Source organism: Lotus japonicus, chromosome 3 (assembly GCF_012489685.1).
Source record: "Lotus japonicus ecotype B-129 chromosome 3, LjGifu_v1.2".
NCBI classification, from domain to species: Eukaryota; Viridiplantae; Streptophyta; class Magnoliopsida; order Fabales; family Fabaceae; genus Lotus; species Lotus japonicus.
The window spans coordinates 67371856-67392620 of NC_080043.1; the positions used below are offsets into that span (position 1 = coordinate 67371856).

General features: G+C 34.9%; 2 protein-coding genes across 2 annotated transcripts; one reads left to right on the forward strand and one right to left on the reverse strand.

The window, feature by feature from the left end:
• Positions 1-3650: 3650 nt before the first annotated feature.
• LOC130745422 (prefoldin subunit 1) lies at positions 3651-6029 on the forward strand. The gene is made up of 6 exons (XM_057597653.1): positions 3651-3834; positions 3946-3999; positions 5077-5182; positions 5306-5312; positions 5415-5499; positions 5717-6029. The coding sequence occupies exons 1-6, from the start codon at positions 3811-3813 to the stop codon at positions 5828-5830; spliced, it is 390 nt and encodes a 129-aa protein (XP_057453636.1). The 5' UTR covers positions 3651-3810; the 3' UTR covers positions 5831-6029.
• A 2583-nt stretch (positions 6030-8612) lies between these two features.
• On the reverse strand, positions 8613-17345 carry LOC130745424 (uncharacterized). Its single transcript, XM_057597654.1, has 17 exons — positions 17052-17345; positions 16315-16554; positions 15969-16115; positions 15434-15512; positions 14770-14953; positions 14331-14396; positions 13758-13994; positions 13084-13290; positions 12694-12997; positions 12397-12556; positions 12179-12287; positions 11937-12072; positions 11778-11833; positions 11398-11697; positions 11104-11226; positions 9558-10220; positions 8613-9010 (listed from the first exon to the last, which is right to left on the reverse strand). The coding sequence occupies exons 1-17, from the start codon at positions 17194-17196 to the stop codon at positions 8837-8839; spliced, it is 3330 nt and encodes a 1109-aa protein (XP_057453637.1). The 5' UTR covers positions 17197-17345; the 3' UTR covers positions 8613-8836.
• Between the last annotated feature and the right edge of the window lie 3420 nt (positions 17346-20765).

The following is a 20765-nucleotide window of genomic DNA, read 5'->3' on the forward strand; positions in this document are numbered from 1 at the left end:
ATTGAGTTGAGGTCAGAGCCTGTGAATAGCACACTCAGAAAAACACGTTAGAGTACCACAATTGTTCATATCAAAAGGTTAACTTGTAATCATCAAAACATAGAGTTGTACTACTAGATCAAAACTTGATCTTACAGTAGGTGCGTAGTTGACGCACTTAGAAGTGTGTAGAGATTTTCGCACAGTTATAAGTGCGTAGTTCATGCACTTTGAAGTGACGATTAACGTAGTTAGAAGTGCGTGTGTATAACAGAAACAATTGCAAGAAACAGAACCAGGAAGATAAACAACTGAACTAGTACCAAAATTCTCATTTATTTATGATAAGAAAACTACTACAAATCTCATTTATTAATCATGGATAATCTAGTACAATTGAAAACAAAATCATAAACAGATAAAATATACAAAATTGAATTCCAAAACGAGTAGCATAAGGCTTGAACATTATTCATGAGAAGAAGGTAGTCCATGGCAATGTGAAACCCAGCAACATTCTGTTAATTAGGATTGGAGACCATTTCTATTGAGCTCACAGATTGCTCATTAAGGCCTCTCTGTAATGCCTTTGATATAGGTTAATTTTTAAACTAGTTGGGAATTCAAAGTTCGAATTTTCAACCACTTAATCCTTAAACTTGTTAGGAATTCCATTCCAAGTTGTAACACCCAACTAGTTTAAGAATAAATTGATTGGGACTTGGCCAACACGACGCACTTTAAAGTGCATATTACACGCACTTACTAAGGGCCTGTTTGGGATAGCGTTTTGAGCCTCAAACGCGGGTTGCGTTCACCGAAACGCCGTTCTGAAACTTTCTGTCCCCGTTTGGATGAGCGTTTGCAGCAACGCAAAAACGCTAAAAGTCACCAAAACAGCGTTCTACTGGAATCGATAATTTGGAGCGTTGGGCGTTGGAGCGTTCGACTGTTGAAAGGAAGGCATAAATTTGATTTTTGCCCCTTCGTCCATGGTACCTTCCTTGTCTTTGTTAAGTTCGCCCCTGCCGTGCTCGATCCTGGTCTGGAACTCGCATCCGTGCTCGATCCCGGTCTCTGGAACTTGCCTCCATGCTCGATCTCGATTTGGAAATCGCACGTTCTTTCACCAAAACACCTGCATCTCATTCACGCTCTGTTATTCCAGATCCATTCTTGCTCTGTTATTTCCAACTCTTGCTTTCTTCTCTCCTGATCCGTTCTTGCTTAATGGGGTTCGCCGCTGGGTGGGTCATGGTTAGGTGGTGGTGGTGGCCACTATCCCGGGTGAGGTTGCAGCTAGGTGGGTTTTTGTCTCTGTTTTTTGTAATTCTTAGGTTGGTGGAGAGGGTTGAAGCGCTGAAGAACAGGGGATGAATGAATTGATTTCGTTTTGGACTGGTACCTGATGATGCTTTTTTGATTTTTCACTCACTAACTAATATACGTGTCATTTTCCTTTACTATCCGTAAATTTTGCCATTGGAAAGACTTGAATTTCGTTTGACTAATGACATTAATTCACTTTTAAATAATGACATTGATTCAACGAAATGCATTAACATTATGTATTTTTTTTATTATAGTTCCAAACGTGAGTTATCCAAACAATACCCATTTTTTTAAAATCACGTTTGTTACAAATTATCCAAACATAAATTACGTTTACTCAAACACTATTTTACCCAAAATCATTTTAACAAAATAACGTTAATTCAAACACCACGTTTCTAACGGGATGCCAAACATGCACTAAGTGTGTGGTCAACACAATTCCAAAGTGCGTGTACTACGCAGTTACAAAGTGCCAAGGAAAAAAAATAGGTGTTTTGGGGTTTCGAAAATATGACGAGGGTGGAATTAAATGACGGAGGTGACAATAACAATTACCAAGAAGGGGTGACCTCTTGGCTATTGTCTCATTTGAGACAGTTTCAAAACAGTCCCAAATGCAACCAATTAAGGCATGACACGTGTTAATTATATATTTTTATTTTTTATTTTTAATAGTAACTAGATATTCAATCTTTTAACACCAACATTTTACTAAACTAAATTTTAGTCCCAATTAATCTACATTATTATACTTTCTTCTCAAGATATCATAAATTATGATTTAACCCATAACATTTATCAAATTATATTTTAAATCTTCAGCGATCAATACTTTATGTGGTATTTCAAAAACTATCACAAATCTTGACTTTGTAACCGTTAGTTCAAAAAAAAAAAAACTTAACAACCGTAAAAAACAATTCAACCACGTTAAAAAAAAGAAACTTCGTCCTTAACATCATCTCTGTTAGTTTACCACCGCCTCTCGCCACCGCCGCCAGTGACGCTAGCTTTTCACCTACAAATCCTCTTTTCACGGTCGAAATTATAATTTATTACATCTTGAGAAAAAAGTATAATAATGAAAATTAGTTGGGACTAAAATTTAGTTTAGTAAAATGTTGGGGTTCAAAGATTGAATATCTTGTGACTAGTAAAAATAAAAAATAAAAAATAGAAATAATACGTGTTATGCATTTATTTATGAGTAAAGTACACTCACCCCCCTTAAGGTTTGTTAGAATTACACTCCACCCCATTCTTATCTAAAATCTACATCCCACCCCATTTTATATAGAGGCAAATTTAGTGACGAAAAATATTTTTCATTAATAATTAGTTATTATTTAAATTGTTAATCAATAATTTCAAAAAAAAAAATCAATATAATCCAATAAATTTAAAAATGAAAACATCACAATCCTCCTCATTCTCTCAATCGCGTTTTTCCTCCGTAAATTCATAATGCAAATTATGCAATAGCACACCTGCCCGATTTACAAACCATATCTCGAATATAGTGAAACATGCTTGTGTTTTCATATTTGGTAATAATTCAATTTTAATCAAAATAATCTCTTTATACCTCCAATTTTCAAAATTGGGTTGTAGGCCAAAAAAGCAACACAAATGGGTGAAGAAAATAGAGAAACAAAATTATGAAAATATGAAGTGGATCTGAGGTTATTAGAGCCCAACGAGGCGGTGGAGCATCGTTTTTAACAAAATCCAACAATATCTAAGACCAACAGAGCGTTTGCTCACAACTTCAAGGGGTGAAATTCACAAGAAGTAGTTGAACAAGTGGCTTTAGGGATGTGCGATTCACGTTCTGGGGTTCAGGTCGCAACAAAACTTTGAGGCATGGAGGTGCCATGGGGTTTCACATTGTGGGACAGTGGAGCCGTGTTAAAGGGAGTAAAGGCTTGGTGGTGGCCGTTTGTGGTGAGAAATATGATTTGGAGATAGATGGGACGTGGACTTAACAGACAGAGTGAATGGTTTTTTTAAATTTAATTCAGTAAAATTATTTTCATAAATTAATGTATGATAGTGTATATGCATTAAATTTATTTAAATTTTTACTAATTAGTAATTAGTTTTTAGTAGTGAGGAATTTGTTTTCGTCACTAAAATTTGCCTTTATAAAAAATGGGGTGGAGTGTAGATTTTTAAAAAGAATGGGGTGGAGTGTCATTCTTGCAAATCTTGAGGGGATGAGTGTATTTTACTCTTTATTTATTGATTTGAGACTGTTTTGAAACTGTCTCATATGAGACAATACAAAAAAATTAACCCCAAGAAGGAAATACATACGAACCGGAAGAATTAAAACCTGAGGTGAAACGGTGCGTTTAAGCTGTTAGACATTTTATTTTCACCTTCTTTTTCTTCTTCTTCTTCCAGGATCCAATCGCGTTTAGGGTTGTGGGACTTGCAGTCTGCACTCTGCACTTCGTTTTCGAAAACGAACAGAATTTGTTCATATTCATTGTAATGGCAGACGAAGCCAACAAAGCCGTAAGAACTCAATCTCTTCTACCTTCTTTTTTCTTACAGAATCTCCATATATGATCCTTCCTGTCGCTTTAACTTTTAATTATTTTTTCATTTTTTGATTCATGAATGCAGGCTTTCATTGAAATTCAAGGTCGCATGATCGATACTACTGGGAAACTAAAGCAGGTTTCTCAAAATCTCTCATACTTTTCAATTATTACTATTATGAAATTGTTAGAAGCTAGTTGAATAATTGAATTTTATTCATTGAGTTATCTCCAATTCCATTCTGTTTCTGTGAGGGTACTGACCGTGGCAGTGATGTAGCAATTAGTGGTCATCTATCTCGTTTGTTCGAAATATAATTTAAAGAAAGTGCTAATTTTGTATGTTTATATTTTATCTAACGAAAATGATTCGTGTCTACGATTAAGGTGTAGACCACTAGAGTGACATAGAAAGAGAAGAGAGATAAGTGATAGATGTGATATGCCGAAAGAGACCGAGAGAGAAATATGGTGTATGAGAGGGGGTTGTTAATGTTTTGATGTACACCAATCGGGACTCTTCAATTACTACATGGCTAAGTTATAAGTATTGGCTACTGAAAGCACCTTCATAAAAGCAAAGACAACTGATGGAATTTCATTTTAGTTCAAGCTTGGTTGAGGCTGAGCCTGGGTGGATCCCCTAATTGAATCGTATCGTCGCAAGTTTCATGAATGAATTGTTTGTGTTTTTGCAGTCCTTTCATTAGAGTATTTCAGAACAAGTTTCTGGATAACAAGCCTAAGGGTTTTCTTATTGATGATAGTGACAATATCGACTGTGACCTTGATACGGAGCTGGAGTTGCTAACTATGAAGAATGCGCTAACTATGGATATGATGCCGGAAAGAGACCGATTTTATGTGTTTCATGGCTCTATCTGTTTTGGATGATTTAACGTACTTGGAGTGGTTGTGAAGAAGAATGTTTTGAAAAACACAATTACTAGGACTTACATAATGATAATGCTGACACTAGGGCCTCTAAGCTATTGTGCTATAAGTAGTACTGATAGTCTATGATTTGTGCTGACATCAAATTCGGCAGAGAATACTTATATCTGAGTTATAATAGGGAATCTGTAGTTTGATTTATTTAGAAGCGGAAAGGGGAAAAGAAAAGATTGACATTATTGGTATTTTGCATCTTTAAGTTATATGCTTGATTAGGGGTTGCCAGGGACTCCTGACGTTTATATTATTCCTTGGTACCCAGGTACAAAACCAGATGCGTTCCAAAGAAGCAGAAAAGAAGCGTGCTTTTCTGACCTTGGAAGAGCTGAAGCAAGTTCCTGATGATACTAATGTTTACAAATCCATTGGTATGCAAAGAAAATTGAAAGAACAATCCTACAAATTTCCAAGAATTTTTTTGCAGTTTGTATTTAGTGGGATGGCATTCTTTTCTACAAACATTTGTTAACTCCATTTATTTCGTGTTGCAGGGAGAATGTGAGTTGCGGCATTTTACTCTTGGAACCCAAAACCTTGATTTATGGGCTGTTTAGAAAATATAAATGACATATTCTAATACACTCTTGACATCATGACCAGGTTCCTATTGGAGACCAAGGCAACAATAATGAATGAACAGGAGAACAAATTCAAAGATAGTGAAGCTTCAATTACCTCATTACAGGTATATATCCTTCCTTCTCTTGTGTAGAAACTTCCATTCTTCCTTCTTTTTATAATTGATATTTTTTTCAATTTTGGAAATTGAAAGGAAGAAAGGTAATTCTCACAATTGAGACAAGTAGTGTAGAACTGCTTTAGCAAATTTCTAAAATTGTAAATATGAGTTTCCCTATATTTAGAGTGAAATTTGTGCTCTTTTTTCCTATGGCTTTTGACAGACCTCAAAAGAATATTTGGAGAAGCAGCGAGGAGAGGTGGAAAGCAATTTGAGAGAGTTGTTACAACAAGATCCTGGTCTAGCTCGTCAAATTATGTCTATGAATGTGGTGTAAACTTCTCTTCTTGAAATTAACTGCCGGTGATGTGTTTGTAGTGACATTTAAACCAATAGAAATATTCATGATATGTGAAACTGTGGGGATTTTATGCTGCTTGCTTCACTCCTCCATGGATAGTTGTCTATCATCCTCAGTGTTGCATTTGGAGGGATTGTTGTACGTTATCTTAAATGTTAGCTTATCATGTTCATTACATGTTAGGGAACCATCGTAGGTTGGTGCAGTGCGCTCACTCATGCAGACAATTTCTTGGTAGTGAGAAGGTCTGCACTTAGATGTAGCAGTTAAGCGATTATAGATATTATAACAACTCTGGAAAGGGGGAAAACACTCCAGTAGAGACCATTAAAAATGAACTAGGTCCATTTGTCTTTTTGGAAGCTTGATTTGTGACAAGACAATGATATCACTTGATCATGTAGAGCCTCCAACCTATGGGAAAAGTGTTTTTGATCTTGATGTTATTTGGAATATTTGGATCCATGATTAATCTTCTTGGAATCACTTAACTCCCAATGAAAGTTGCCGCTTCTAGTAGCTTCACTTATAATCACTTGTCGCCAAAACATGAAAATATAGTGGGTTTTCAAATGCTGATTTAGAACTTCTCATTTTCATTTTGTCTACACCTCATCGACTTCATTTACGAAATGTGTTTTAACGGTAAGCTTGAAGATTGCAATATAAACAATTTCTCGAAGGGTTACATTGAATTGAAGTAATATTTTATACTCAAAGCAGTTTTGGATACACACTTGTCTACTTTAACAAAACTTCCAATGTAGTTAAAATGGGAAAAACACAAATGAGGTGTAAAATGTGAAAGCTTCATGTGAGGTCCATTGAAAATCAACTGCAAAATAAACATGGCCGTTGATTGTTGAAAAACAAGTAGTTTCTGAAGAATTTACCCTTTCTAGAAGCAGTAAGAATAAATCTTAGAGTCAGTTTGGATTTCTGTTTAGCCCATCCAATGTGCTTTTACTTTGTCTTTACTTCTGTGCTGTAATGTTTGGGTGCTCCTAAAGCAGATTCTCTTCTCTTTAACCCACATTGATCCCTAAAAGACCCTCATCCTAACTTTTCAGTTGCGTTGAGATCTTTAGAAGTAATTGATGAGGATTTTAGAAATCTTTACAACATGCAGTAACAATACTAACCTTGGTTACTCCCTCAAGCAATTTCGGGTGGGAGGCGAAAATCTGTTCATCATTGTAAAGTTGATTGTGTAACCTTAACTTTTCTCACTAAGGAGTTTTCTGCTGTATGAACAGTTGTCTACTTAAACTTGATGTCCGTAAATGGAATTTTACATCATTCGAGAGTGAACACTTATATGATTCATAATTTATAGACCAGTCGAGAATACATGTACTCTTTTTTCTCTTTATCTTTTTCTTCTAATCACATCACATTATCTATCACTAATCGCTCATTTATTTCTATTTCTCTTTAGTGGTCTATACTCAGTGAGTGTAACACTCTTCCAATCACATCACACTAACTTACTAACAACTAACAATTAACATTTGCCTATAAAAAAAAACTATCAGACTATCACTAATCGTTAATCTCTTTCTACTTCTCTTTAGTGGTCTACACTCATTGAGTGTACAAAAAATCTTTATTGTTGAACAAATAATAATATTTTTCGAAGTGTATTTTATAGGGTAATGTGTAAAATTATGATCAATTAAGAACTTAGTAATTTATATAAACATTTTCTTTTGTTACAGAAAGTTTGGATGAGTTCGACTCTGGTCACCACCACAAGTCATCATATATCTTCGTGTTTATAAATCACTTACATATGTACTTACAAATCGTCCACCAACACAACCCTCACATTAGCAGGGATAATCGAATACACAACATTTTAAAAGAAAGAGTAGTCGTCCTCACCAACTGAAACCAACATGTGTTTGGATATATCTTGTTAAATATGATTTTTATTATGTCATCATTACTAACAATTATGATTTTGCACTTTACATTCTTTTTCGATACATCAGGAAACTGCACTTTACATTCTAAATTGCACAACTTATTTTATATAATTTAAATTGATTTTTTTATTGTTCTTTTTTACACGTGTCTCTCCTCCACATGTTATTTTTCAATTTTTTTATAAGCCAAAATTTATTTATACCCTAAGCCAAAATGTATTCATAATAATAAGCATGAGGGGTGTTTGAACCCTTTAACAAGAAAGAGGAGCTATAGAGCTCAAAGAGACTAGCAAGACTAAGTGAAATGAGGTAGAGAAGCAGTAACAATTAGCCAAACTGCCATCACCGTAAATAAAATCCAAAGCAATTAGCCAGAACGTAGCACTGGAAGAATCCCCCCCACCTCAAAGCAAGAAATTAGATACTTGCCAAACAATCCCTTGGATTCACCACCGATTCGTACAGGGAAAACTTAAACTCCTTCCCCTTGGCAGAGAGCCAATTCCAAGCTCTTAGTTGAGCAAGATCAACCACCTTAAGGCAAACTGACTTAAGGACAAACACAACCGATGATTTACATATTTAGGGGCTTAAGAACCAATTTCCTTCTTTTTTTTTTTGGTTGGAAGGAGGGCCTAGGCCCGAAAGCAAAAACTACACAAGAGTAGACGCGGGAAGGACACTCTCGAAACATCAAAGAGAAGCAACTTAGAACACCCTGGAGTGGATGGTCCAAAACATGGATACCCAACTCTAAACCATGAGCAATACTTGCAAGCTCATCAGCAACCTGATTATGCAGTTAATCTTTAAATAAGACCAATAAGTTACTCACATCACAGTTGCAGCACATTTATTAACCAAGATGTGAAATGGAACAAGTGTACTGAAATTATCCACCCTCAAATTACATCAAGGTACCACCAAGCACCACCTAAAATGATTGCGTCAAAATGTATTTTTCCTACATCAACTTCAACAGCTTCGAAATTTATTCAGTCCTTCATAGGCGTCTTCGGTCTTCTTTCGCGATGTTTCTTAATGCAAGAAATCAAGAGTTTAGAAGCTGAGATCTGTAGATGTCATGACCAGAAGTGGATGGAATTACAGGACACAACCTAACAGAGAATGAGTATGGCACAGGAGGAATCAAATACTGCTCATGGACACATGGGGACCAACTATCATCTCCACCCAACCCCATGTGCTTGTGATCCAGATGAATCTGTAATAAACATAAATCAAAGATGGGGAAATTGCTTAATAATAACTTCAAGAAATTTGAAATCAAAAATAAAAAAGAAACACTGTCACCTCATACTGCAGATTACCACGGTAAATAACATTCAAATCACGTAATAGCTTGAATGAAGAGATCCATATCATAAACCACAATGTACATAAATGCAGCACAAACTGGATGAATGCACAATTGTACATTCCATTTAGTTGCAATTATTAAAGAACTTCAATAATTCTTTTGTGAAGTGAACTTAGCGACTCTAATCTTTGGACCCCATATGCAATTTTCTGCCTGATCTTTCAAAACTAGCACATTAAATGTACATTAACAAGCCAACTTCATGGAGAACAGTAATCAAGATAATGTTGAAAGATAAGCTGAGGATGCAATTTGCGTTGTTCTTTAAATACAGAAGAAACTACATTAGGGATTTTGACCCTGAGATCAGGGCAGCAAGTACAATATCCCCAACATTTTGAATGGTCATGGAAGGAAAATTTGCATTAATATTAACGCAAGTAATATATACCTCAATGCTGTCTCCTTCAATCAGATCTTGATTGTGTGTGGCCCGCTCAAGTTCAGAAGTGCTATAGTAGCTTGCACTCATTTGCATGGGTGGAGAGCTACCATACTTAGAAGCATATATTCCAAAACCAGATTTGTCTCGGAATGTTGCCCATCTAACATCCGCCCTACCTGAACATTCCCCAGGAACAATATAAGGAACATGCAAGTCATTAACATTCTTCTCATAGACAGCAACCTCAGCAGCGGCCTTTCGATCGGGATAACACTCAAATGGACCTCTTCCATACCAAGTTACTTGATCCAATGGTTTTTCCACCTTCACTTCAATTCCCACACGCGGCAAAGGAGGAAGATCAGGGTTTGGTTTCACATTGCATTCCATTATGACATCCCCAGAAGCATAAATTGTATATGTCATATCTGTTGTAAATAAAACCTTCGACTCATCCTTGGTAACACCAAGAAAAACCACCCTCACTTTAACCATGTTCTGTGTAATATTCTGTACAGAACAACTCTCGGTAATGAAGTGGAGGGTGTCCATTCCAGCAGCTTTCCACCTAGACAGATAACTAGCAGCTTCTCCACCTTTATCATTGTCTGTAGGAGCTCGCCAGAAAGATGGAAGTATACCTTTGTTCATAACAGGTATTCCTTTTACCTATCATTTATCAGCATGATATTAATATTTAATACCAATGTTATGTCACGAACAAAAGTTTGGATATAAGAGACGCCACAACACTTCTATTAAAGAGGAAACAAAGTAATATAGTCCAAAAACTATGACACTTATACCCTTGTCTCGAAACTAAATGGAAGTGTCTTTTGATAAAGCAAAAAAAGAAAAAGGGAAAATAAAATATTACTGTGGGTGAGGATGATGTATTCTCAGTCCCTTGCAAAAATTAAGACAAAAATAGAACAATAGACCAATGAACAAAAAACTAGGAATGGAACAGGGCAGTGCAAATTAGAGACGGAAACAACTTGAACTAACTAGGGCTGAGCACCACCATAGAAGCACGGACACTTCAATTCAAAATAGTAGTTGTGCCATGCTGACACTACTCATATCAAACGCACTTCACACTTTACAGATACTTCTAATTAAGTTTTACATTTTTTATTTTACTTTTACTTTCTGAACTTTGATACCAATAAAGATAAGAATACCATAATAGTAAGGTAATATGATACTATTTTACTAATCAACAATGACTTATTCAAACATTCAATATATTAATTTTTTGTTTAATATTTACATTTTTGTATTAATTTTATGTATCGTACAACAGTGCTGTATCCTACAATTTTTAAAATTTCATCAGTAAATGTTGTACTAATTTTACTAATCGACAATGACTTATTCAACACATTCTTCACTAAATTTCATGAAGCCAGGTCCTACTATTTGTAAGATGGCGTTAGTCCATTATTTTATTTAAATATAGACTGCAATCATTTCCATTTCTAAAGTGACAAAAAAATCCAATTTAATCAAACATTTGACGTACAGTAATAAACTCAAAGTCCAGATTTACCTTCCAGCTTTCAATTAAACCGGTTTTAGTGTTCAATGTTAAGTCCCAATCATCTAGCTGGCTGACTTTGATTGTATCTCCTAGAGTTTGAGCCAAAAGAGTGCCACCACTAATATTGATAGCCTGGATACAAATTATTCATGAAAAAGAAAATTTCAAATGAAGCAATGTCAGCATTATAGTATATAGTATAAATTACTAAACCTTGTTACTCAGTGCTAAAAAGATCATTACTCAGACCTGAAAGAGGAGGGCCTAATTTCTAAAAGAAATCACCGTGTTAAAAAAGATTACATGTGGAAAAATTTCTCTCCTAGAAGGCAGCTGAATTTGAGCAGTTGAAACAATATGACCAGCTTCAACCCAGCGTGTAGTGTTCAAAAGTTTAGCAGATATAGACAGGAATACTTCTTCTGATGACGATGAAGCCCACAGAGAATACCATGGACCTGATTGCCAATCGACAACATAACTGCTCTGGGGCTTTATTGGGGCAAGACTTAAGATACCAGATCCAAGGTTGCATCCAACTGCAGAAACATACCAGCTGAACTCTAATCCTTCTGTTGTTTGGAAAAAATGAGTGTTCTTTATCTGCAAAATAAAAAATTAGAATAAATTACCAAACACATATTAGACTTCGCAAACACAAAATCCAAACGAACTATGAGTACCTCCAATTTTCCTTCATTTAAAGTCACCTTAATTGGTTGGTATAGGTGCTTGACTTCTGAAACAAAAAGAAAAACCATGATTAACGATGAGAAAAATGAAGGATGCATTTAACTCTGGGAAGCTGGCATGTGAAAGAATGATACAATTTGTCAGCTTACCATGTAAAACAGGATGAGGAGTTCGATCAGGCCATATGAGGCCATTCAAGCAGAAATTCAAGTCATTGGGAATATCCCCGAAGTCACCTCCATATGCCCAATGCTTTTTACCATCTGCACCAACCTTCCACAGACCCTACATGCAAGCAAAGTAGGATATCTTTGACAGAGTACAGATGACAATTTTTTTTAAGCAATGTTGATGATTCATCAATTGGTCATGGTATCCATGAACCGCTCACCTGATCAACCCAATCCCAAATAAAGCCTCCTTGGAGTCCAAATGTTTTGTCTATTGCTTCCCAATATATATGTAGGTTCCCATTGCTGTTTCCCATTGCATGTGAATACCTGTCATTTTAGTTGGACATCACAAATAAAAAAGCTATAATTGTCGACCACTGAAAACAACAGGAACAGTAAAATATAATGTCGTTGAAGGGAAACTAGGAAACCATACTCGCATAGAATTAGAGGTCGTGTTTCAGTAGGATCATCGGCAATTTTCAATATGTCCCAAACACGCATATACATGGGGCACACAATATCGGTGCATGGTGTTCTGGATCCACCTCCTTCATAATGTAATACCCGTGTTGAATCTCTTCCTCGAATCCAACCTGATGCATTAACAAAATGGAAAGAAAAAAAATCAGAGAATACGAGTAGTAAGCAATTTTTAAAATAAACGGAACAGTTTCTCCAAACTATGCATGTGCAAAAATAAAAGGACGGTGGAGCCAAGTGCAGTACCAACCAGCTAAAGCAAAATGATTTGTTCCAAATTCAGATTCATTCCCTAAAGACCATGAAATAATGCATGTGTGATTTTTATCCCTCTCAACCATGCCAATCACACGATCCAGCATTGCAGTAGCCCAACTTGGTTCCAAAGTGGGATGCTTGAAATATTTACAATCATAAAAACCATGTGTCTCAATATTGGCTTCATCTATCATGTACATGCCAAATAGATCACATAGCTCATACCAACGTGGATGTTGGGGATAATGGCTGTTCCTCACAGCATTAATATTGTTTTGTTTCATTAAGACCAAGTCCTGTAGGCACAGCAATCATTAGTGTCAGAAAAGTGAAAACATCTAGCAGTTTGGCCATCATAAATAGATAAACTAACAAGCAATACCTTGACCATGCAGGACTCAATGTTTGTCTTCCCCACTTGTGGATGATGTTCATGCCGGTTCACACCTCTGATTACAACAGCATGTCCATTAACCAGCAGCTGTTTGTAGGCTTTAGATACTTTTCTAAAGCCTACAGGACATGATTCACAGTCAACAACACGGCCAGTTTGATCTTTTAGGGTGACAACTAGGGTATAGAGGTATGGCTGCAAGAAATGCAAACAAAAGGAAATGTCAAATGATACTAAGCCAATACTGTTCAGCAAAACAGGTGACATGACAATTTAAGAAAATTCAAATATCAATAAACTTCTAAACACAAAATAATTGATATATCATCATCAAATTATCATAACATAGGTCTTCAACCTTTCCATAGAAGTGAAAGAAGCTTTATTCAAAAACTGTATTTTCCGTATCATTCACTGGCCATGAAACATTGTTTGAGATTAAAAATTGCATGGGAAGGAGGTGACATCACAAGAAACTTAGTAAACATTAGTAGAATTACAGTCATGGAGTATCCATGGAACTAAAAAGCTCAAGAACTACATTATCATTATTTCTCAATAGGAACTTCATCTAATTACTGTTCAAAGTTCTAAATCATTGGTTTACTAATGAATGAGAAAACTATGTCCAAACAAATTAAAGGGTGGTTGAAATTTCTCACTTGCTCTGCAGACCAAAGCTTCGGTGATTGCAGTTTTCCCACAAGCATATAACCATGAAACCCTAATGGCGCAGTCGATGGTTGGAACTTTATGTTTGTTACATTAGATGAAAGGAGATCAGGGTTCCCATCAGAGGTGTTCCAGGTTCCAGAATCAAATAGTGCTGCTTCTATGGTGTAGTTTGTAAGAACACTATCCTTGGAAGTTTCTTTTGAGTTATCTATTGTTACTTCAACCTGGAGTACATGTACATTAGATTGATAATATAAGATTTCCCAAATAACCATAACATACAATAAGAAACATCATCTACATTTCAAAGTATGAATGACACATGGGAGAAGTATGGTAGAATAAAGACAACAAAAATGATTTTTATTTCGTTGAACTAACAAAGGTCAGTTCATTTATAAATTTGGGTGACCAAAGTCAATTTTACAAAATCAAAACAAAGGAAATAAACTTAATGGATTTCCATATTATCTTCCACAAAAAAGACTAGTTAAAGATACATAATATAATTATGACATGAAAAAATAACAAGAGTAAATTCACAAAATATTCATGCTTACCAGTATCTCCGCATTAGAAAAATCTTCAGCCAGGTTTGATTTGAAAAAATAGTCGGTGATAAATACCTACATAACGAATATTTTGAAAGATGTCAGAATCAAGCCGAAAAAATATATCCAAGCAGCTAAAAAAATTGGACTTTATATATTCAAAACAAAAATTAAATAACACATGTAAATTATTCTCAAACTTGAATTTTCAAGAACATTAAAATTTAATTGAGGTGCACTTAGGATCCAATATAACTCCTAATATGTTCTATAAAATATCATATAACCTAATGACAGTGCTGGAAAAAAAATGACAGCATTTCATTTTAATTGTCATAAAACAATAGCAGCTTCTATTTCACCCTTGTAGAATGAATTAACTCTAATAAGAATGTTTTCCGTAAATGATATAAAGCTATAGCATGCCACAAGAAATCAAAGAACAAACCTTTGGCTTTGCTAGAAGAAGAACGTCACGGTGGATACCAGATAGCCACCAATGGTCCTGATCTTCAAGGTATGATCCATCACTCCATCTAAATACTTGAACTGCTAGAACATTCTTCAGGTCTGAACCACATGGATGACAAAAATCAGTGATTTCAAACTCTGCAGGTAGCCTGCTGTCTTGGCTGTCCTACCAAAAAAACAATTTTTTTGTCAATAACCCAATAGTAGAATAATGTCAAAGCTACATTCCTAATATCTTCATTCTTCACAGGTATTTACTAGGAAACTCTATGCCAAATCCACAAAAATTAACGTATATAGGGGCATTCTTTAGCACGAGTGCACTAAAGACGAGATGTGAAACTGTCATGTTTGAGACCAGGCTAGCTCCAGAAGGGACAAAATGACAAATGACCATCTAATACTCAGACAGCAACTAACAGTATCTCTTCGCTGCAGAAAACATGAGTTACCAGCTTATCATCTATTTTACAGCATGCCTTCTCCTTGTCTTGTCACATTCTTTGATCTATTTTCTTTTATGTCCTCACATTGTACTTACTTGAGTTGAAATTGAAAATACAGAAGCAGCATAACTACCAGCAAGTACATCATTGTATATTTGTGAGTGCACATTGCACAAGCCATAGAGAGAGATATACCTATATCCTATAGGATGTCCGTTTATCCAAGCGCAAAAGGCAGAATCAACAGCTTCAAAGTGCAGTAAAATTCTTCTGCCTATCAAAACCAATCAATGTTCTGAAGAAGTAAGTAATAAGTAATTTAAACTAAAAAATTGATGAGATTCCAAACCAAGAGAAATAAAACAAATTGACAACATTGTTACAGAGCAAGATATAAGAAGAGAGTATGTGTGTGTGTGTGCATAGAGAGAGAGAGAGTGAGAGAGAGGACTGCAGAAACATTTCTTGGAAGACTTTCACTATCAAGATCTATCATCACCCAATACTACTTTCTCAATATATTAGTCAATCACACTAATTACAATTAAGAAAAATAGTATATCAAACTCATAGTATAGTGCATCGAAATCACATTTAAAGTCTAACCCCATTATAGATACAGAACTAAAGAATTGAAGGGAAAACAGAAGGAATGACAACACCAAATTCCTCCCTATTGTATGTCGATCAACAAAAGTTAAAAAAAAAAGTTACAAAAATTGAGTCATACCCTCCCATTCTTTAGGAAGGTGGAAGTCCATTCTGTAACAGCCAGTGGGATTTTCCTCAGGAACCGATGGAGGATCTAATGGAAATGGATACTCTGTGTTTGTATATATAGGACGGTCAAATCCATGCAGCTGCCAATTTGAAGGAACTGTCCAATGTTGAGGAAAGTAATTAGACATGGATGAAAATATCACCACTCATGAGGATAAAAAGTTACAAATCAATTCAAATACAAAGTATATCACAGCACTTCACTACCACAACAAATACTATATAGAAAAGCAAATTATAGAGAACTTGCTAAGGAAATCAAATCAAACACTATAGTTGCGACATTGTGCACTTACCGGGCAAAGCACTCCACTCTGAATCATGGAACTCACTTTCATAAAACTCAGTAGGGACATTGTTGGGATTGGAAGCAAGGAAAAATTTCCAATATCCAGACAAGGACTTAACAAAAGGCAAGTCTTTGACCCAAAATGCAGCACTATCAAGAGCTCCATTAACAGCATCATCATTCCAAACAGCAGACTGGGAAACCAGAAAATCCACTTTGTTGCGTTGATACCAAAATTTAAGAGATCCTACAGATATCACAAAACTCCAGATTATTTACATAAAAAATAGGAAACAAATATTGCAAACAATTTTAAAAACAAATTTCAAAATCCTTAAAATTTTAAATTTACAGACTTGTTTTACAATTTTCACTCAGTAATCACGTATCTCCAAAACCACAGTCACTGGTTTGGTCCTATGTAATTGCAATTAACCATTGGTTCAGTTTCTACCTACACTTCAGACAGGCCAATATTATACATCCACACTTCATTTAGCTGCAGACATTTCCCCTCACAAAATAAAATGAAAGGTGATCCTAATGCATAGAATTGAAAAGAAAAAAAAAAAAGACAATTTTCTTCCAAAAAACATGAATTTAGAATCCAACCAATGACTATTCCTATTAAATCAACCCAAAATAAAAAACTGCCACAGAAACAAAACCCAGAAGACAAACAAATCAAAAATCAAAACTTATTGATGCAAAAGCATGAAAAGAACGTGTGTGATCGTGAAAGACCTTCAACAGATTCATGGCAATGCAAGGAAACATGTGGGTCCCTTTTTCTCCATTTGATGAAAGAAGGGTCCTCCCACACCTTGTAACCATTCTGTGAAGCAAGGAGGATTGGCCCAGCCACAGAAGAAGAAGAAGAAGCCACCATCGCTGATAGTGGAAGGTGAAGCTCTCACTCAGTGTTTGGATGGAACAAAGGGAAATGAAGAGGTTCGGTTTTTTTATTGAAAGAAGGATCAGTCAAACGTTGAAGTGCATGAATGATGTTGGTGTTAAATCGAGTGGAAGTGTCACATTTGTCGCGGTTTATTGGGTTGTGATGGTGGCGGTCTTCACTTAGTGGAGGGTAACATAATGAACTTGCCACGACTCGTCGTTTTGGAAACCGGGATGGAATTTTGTTTTTTAACTTTTTTTTGAAATTTTGTTTTTTAACTTGAAAAAACCATTGTTAGAAATAATTAAATGTATAAATAAAACAAAGATTCATCGTATCCTTTTCTAGCACTCATTTGAGAATTGTATTGGAGGAAAATACCATAATAATTTTAGGTTGTCTAAATGACTCATGATAAAGTTTGGGTTAAATAACTAATCATCCAATCACATTGGAGATAAATGAGTTGGAAATAAATTAATAAATAAAAGGCTAAAAAGCATTTTTTGCCCCTGATGTTTCAAGTTTGTGCAAATTCTGCCCCTACTCTATTTTTGTCGATGTTTCTACCCTTCATCTTTTCAAACAGTGCACCGCATACCCCTCCGTCAGTCAAACGTTAAAAAACTAACGGAATGAGCTGATTTGACTTTTTATTTTAATATTTTTTGGACCTGTCACGTGGAAATTACAAGTGACATTGGAAAAAGGGGACATGGGAGATTCAAACTCAAGACCTGTAAGTAGCAAAACATGCATTTAACCAGTTCAGTTACGTATGTGTTTGGATTAGTGTTAGAAGAATTGGATCTGGCTAGAATTTGATCTAGCTGAATTGGATCTGGTAAACGTAAGTTTGAGTGACGTGATTTATGTTTGGATACAGTTACAAAAACGTGATTCTAGTAAGAGAATTTTGTTTGGATATCTTTGATTAGAATTGCTTTTGAACGTGTAATGACCAAAAGGGGTTTAAATATTTTACAAGAGTGATTAATTAGTATTTAATTTTCAATATTTTACACAATATATTAAATAATATTTTATAACAAATATGATATCTATAAATTTGAAAAAAAAAAGCATATATGATCATAAAACATTGACGTTAATAAAACTGAGTCATGACATGAAAAAAATTGAAAGTTTTACAATATCACATTAGACTAGTGTTTTTTTACCCGCGCGTTGCACGGGGAATACGTCTATTGTATTTGATACGTCAATTAATACCTTGATTATTAAAAATATATTAAACAATGGATGAAATAGAAGACTCAGAAATGCTAAGCAAAGTTGACATAAAGACTTCTGTTGTAAGCCTTGTTGAGATCAACAGGAACTCGTTTTACATTCTTCGTGAATATGAAGACAATAACACAAATCATAGATATAAGAAATTAGCAACAAATTAATCTTAAAAAAAATAAATGTGATAGTAGCACAAATTAGGATTGTGTAAGATAAATCATAAAGTATGACATTATTGTGTTTATTCCAACTAAGTAGGGATGACAATGGGTAGGGTACTATAGAACCATCCTCATACCTGCGTTTTAAAAAATTACATGTTCCCGTCCCCATACTCGCGTGGGTAGCAACTCGATGCTCTCCACCTTTAGACAATTCAATGTCATTACAGGAAGCTCTTCATCTTTGCCAAAATCTAAATGTAGGGATGGCAGTGGGTCTCGGACCCATAGGGTTTCGGGCCCATATGGTACCCGCAAAAAATACCAACTATGGGTAGGGTAAAAAACCGCTAAATGGGTATGAGGTTGGGTATAGGTAATTACCCGCAAAAAGTAGTGGGTATGAGTGCGGGTATGAGCATTATAGTACCCAACTGGCTCATACCCGCACACATATGTTATTATTATTATTATTATTATTATTTGGTAATATATTAACAAATTAACTTAAGCTATAGCTTTCAAACTCACTCTTTTTAAAAAAAGTTAGGGACATTAATTCTTAGTGACGTGTCATTCTTACGTTAATTCTCATAAAAAAATTCAACGTGTCATTCTCAGGTTAATTCTCATAAAAAAATACATTTTTAAATTTTAGATTTGATTAGGATTTAGGTTGTTTTTTTCTTGATTTTATCTTAATTTATTTTTGATTTATTTTTAGAGTATTCATTAATTTTATGGTATTTTTATTGAATTTTTTAAATAGAGATAATATCTATTTAAATAGAGATAGGTTTAGATATATTTAGTTTCTTTTTATCTCTTTGTTAGATTAATAATAAACTAAATCTTAACAGATATTCAACAGAGTCCTTATATATCTTTGGCTTCTATGCATTTTCAGGGGTTAAATAACATGTGTGATTTTTTCTCCTTGATTTGTAGGTTGAAGAAAGTATTCGTAATGACAGTGTTAATCCCGTGGCAGAGCGGTGTGATTACCTTTGAGACTCACGATATGGCTCAGGTTGGTGCTACGATCTATGATGAAAAATTTGATGTATGTATTCTCATCATTTATTACTTTTTCCCTTTTTTTTAGATTTATGGTTCTGGAAAGTGACATCATTTTCTCTTCTTATTTTCAATTTTTTTTGATGGCTCAAAGACATGTCAAGGTTGATAACCAAAACACAGGTTCTTGCTGAAATGCTTTACTACTCTTGCTATTTTATTTTGTTAAGCCAGAGAAACAGATTGGAATTGATATATCATTCATCTTTTGAAAACCATCACCAAAATAAAATTTCAGTTTCCCTTCTACTAAGCATTTCATCAGACACAAAAAATAAAAGGGAAAAAAATTAAGTTACCTCTTTGCCATTGTCGTTGAGGAGGATTGTGGGAAAGCGAGAGGTAGAGGTCCTTCTTCAGAGAAGGAGATTATGCTGTTGAGCCTCCTCTGGCGGTAATCATCTTCCCTGTCGATGATCCTATGCAACTTGCGAAAACCCAAATCAGCACTGTTCTATAGCCCTTTACTTCTTCATAGGTGGTAATGGACAGTTAAAATTACTTAAAACAAAAGACCTAGGAAGGAAATCTAACTTAATTCTTAAGGTTGCACCCCAACAAAATCCAGCAATGACCACATCAACTTAAATAGTAATTGGACTTTGAAGAGAAAAATATATGTTCAGATAACTTTTGAGATCTAGGAAAATAAAGTTTTTAACTTTTAATTGTATTTCAAACTGATAATGCCCATCAAGCAATCAGGAGAAGCCTTTCAAGCAAACATCCTGTTATTAGAAAACCATGCTCCCTCATGTTTACAATGGTGTCATCATGTAGCAGGCTGACATAGATAAAACATAAGTATCTAGTGCAGTTATCTTGGTAATGAAGGAATATGTATAATTGGCTGACTGACTATTCCTGTTTCATGAGGATTATATTAGAGTGATAGATAATTCCTTCTTTTAGAATTAGGACTTGGGGTTGTGTCTTAACTTAGTAGACAGAATCATAGAATTTATTTCTCATTGTATTTTTCTTAAAAATATATTCTAATTTTTTTATGGTAATTAAAGTCTAAGGATACTTGAAAACACCAACAAAAAATCAAGAAATAAATCACCTTAA

Coding starts and splice junctions, on each gene's coding strand:
- LOC130745422 (XM_057597653.1), top strand. CDS start 3,811: ATGGCAGACGAAGCCAACAAAGCC. Junction 3,835..3,945: donor CAGACGAAGCCAACAAAGCC/GTAAGAACTCAA, acceptor TCATGAATGCAG/GCTTTCATTGAAATTCAAGG. Junction 5,500..5,716: donor CTTCAATTACCTCATTACAG/GTATATATCCTT, acceptor GGCTTTTGACAG/ACCTCAAAAGAATATTTGGA.
- LOC130745424 (XM_057597654.1), bottom strand. CDS start 17,196: ATGGTGGCTTCTTCTTCTTCTTCTGTGGCTGGGCCAATCCTCCTTGCT. Junction 14,954..15,433: donor GGACATCCTATAGGATATAG/GTATATCTCTCT, acceptor TTGGTAGGACAG/CCAAGACAGCAGGCTACCTG. Junction 14,397..14,769: donor TTCTTCTAGCAAAGCCAAAG/GTTTGTTCTTTG, acceptor TTCGTTATGTAG/GTATTTATCACCGACTATTT.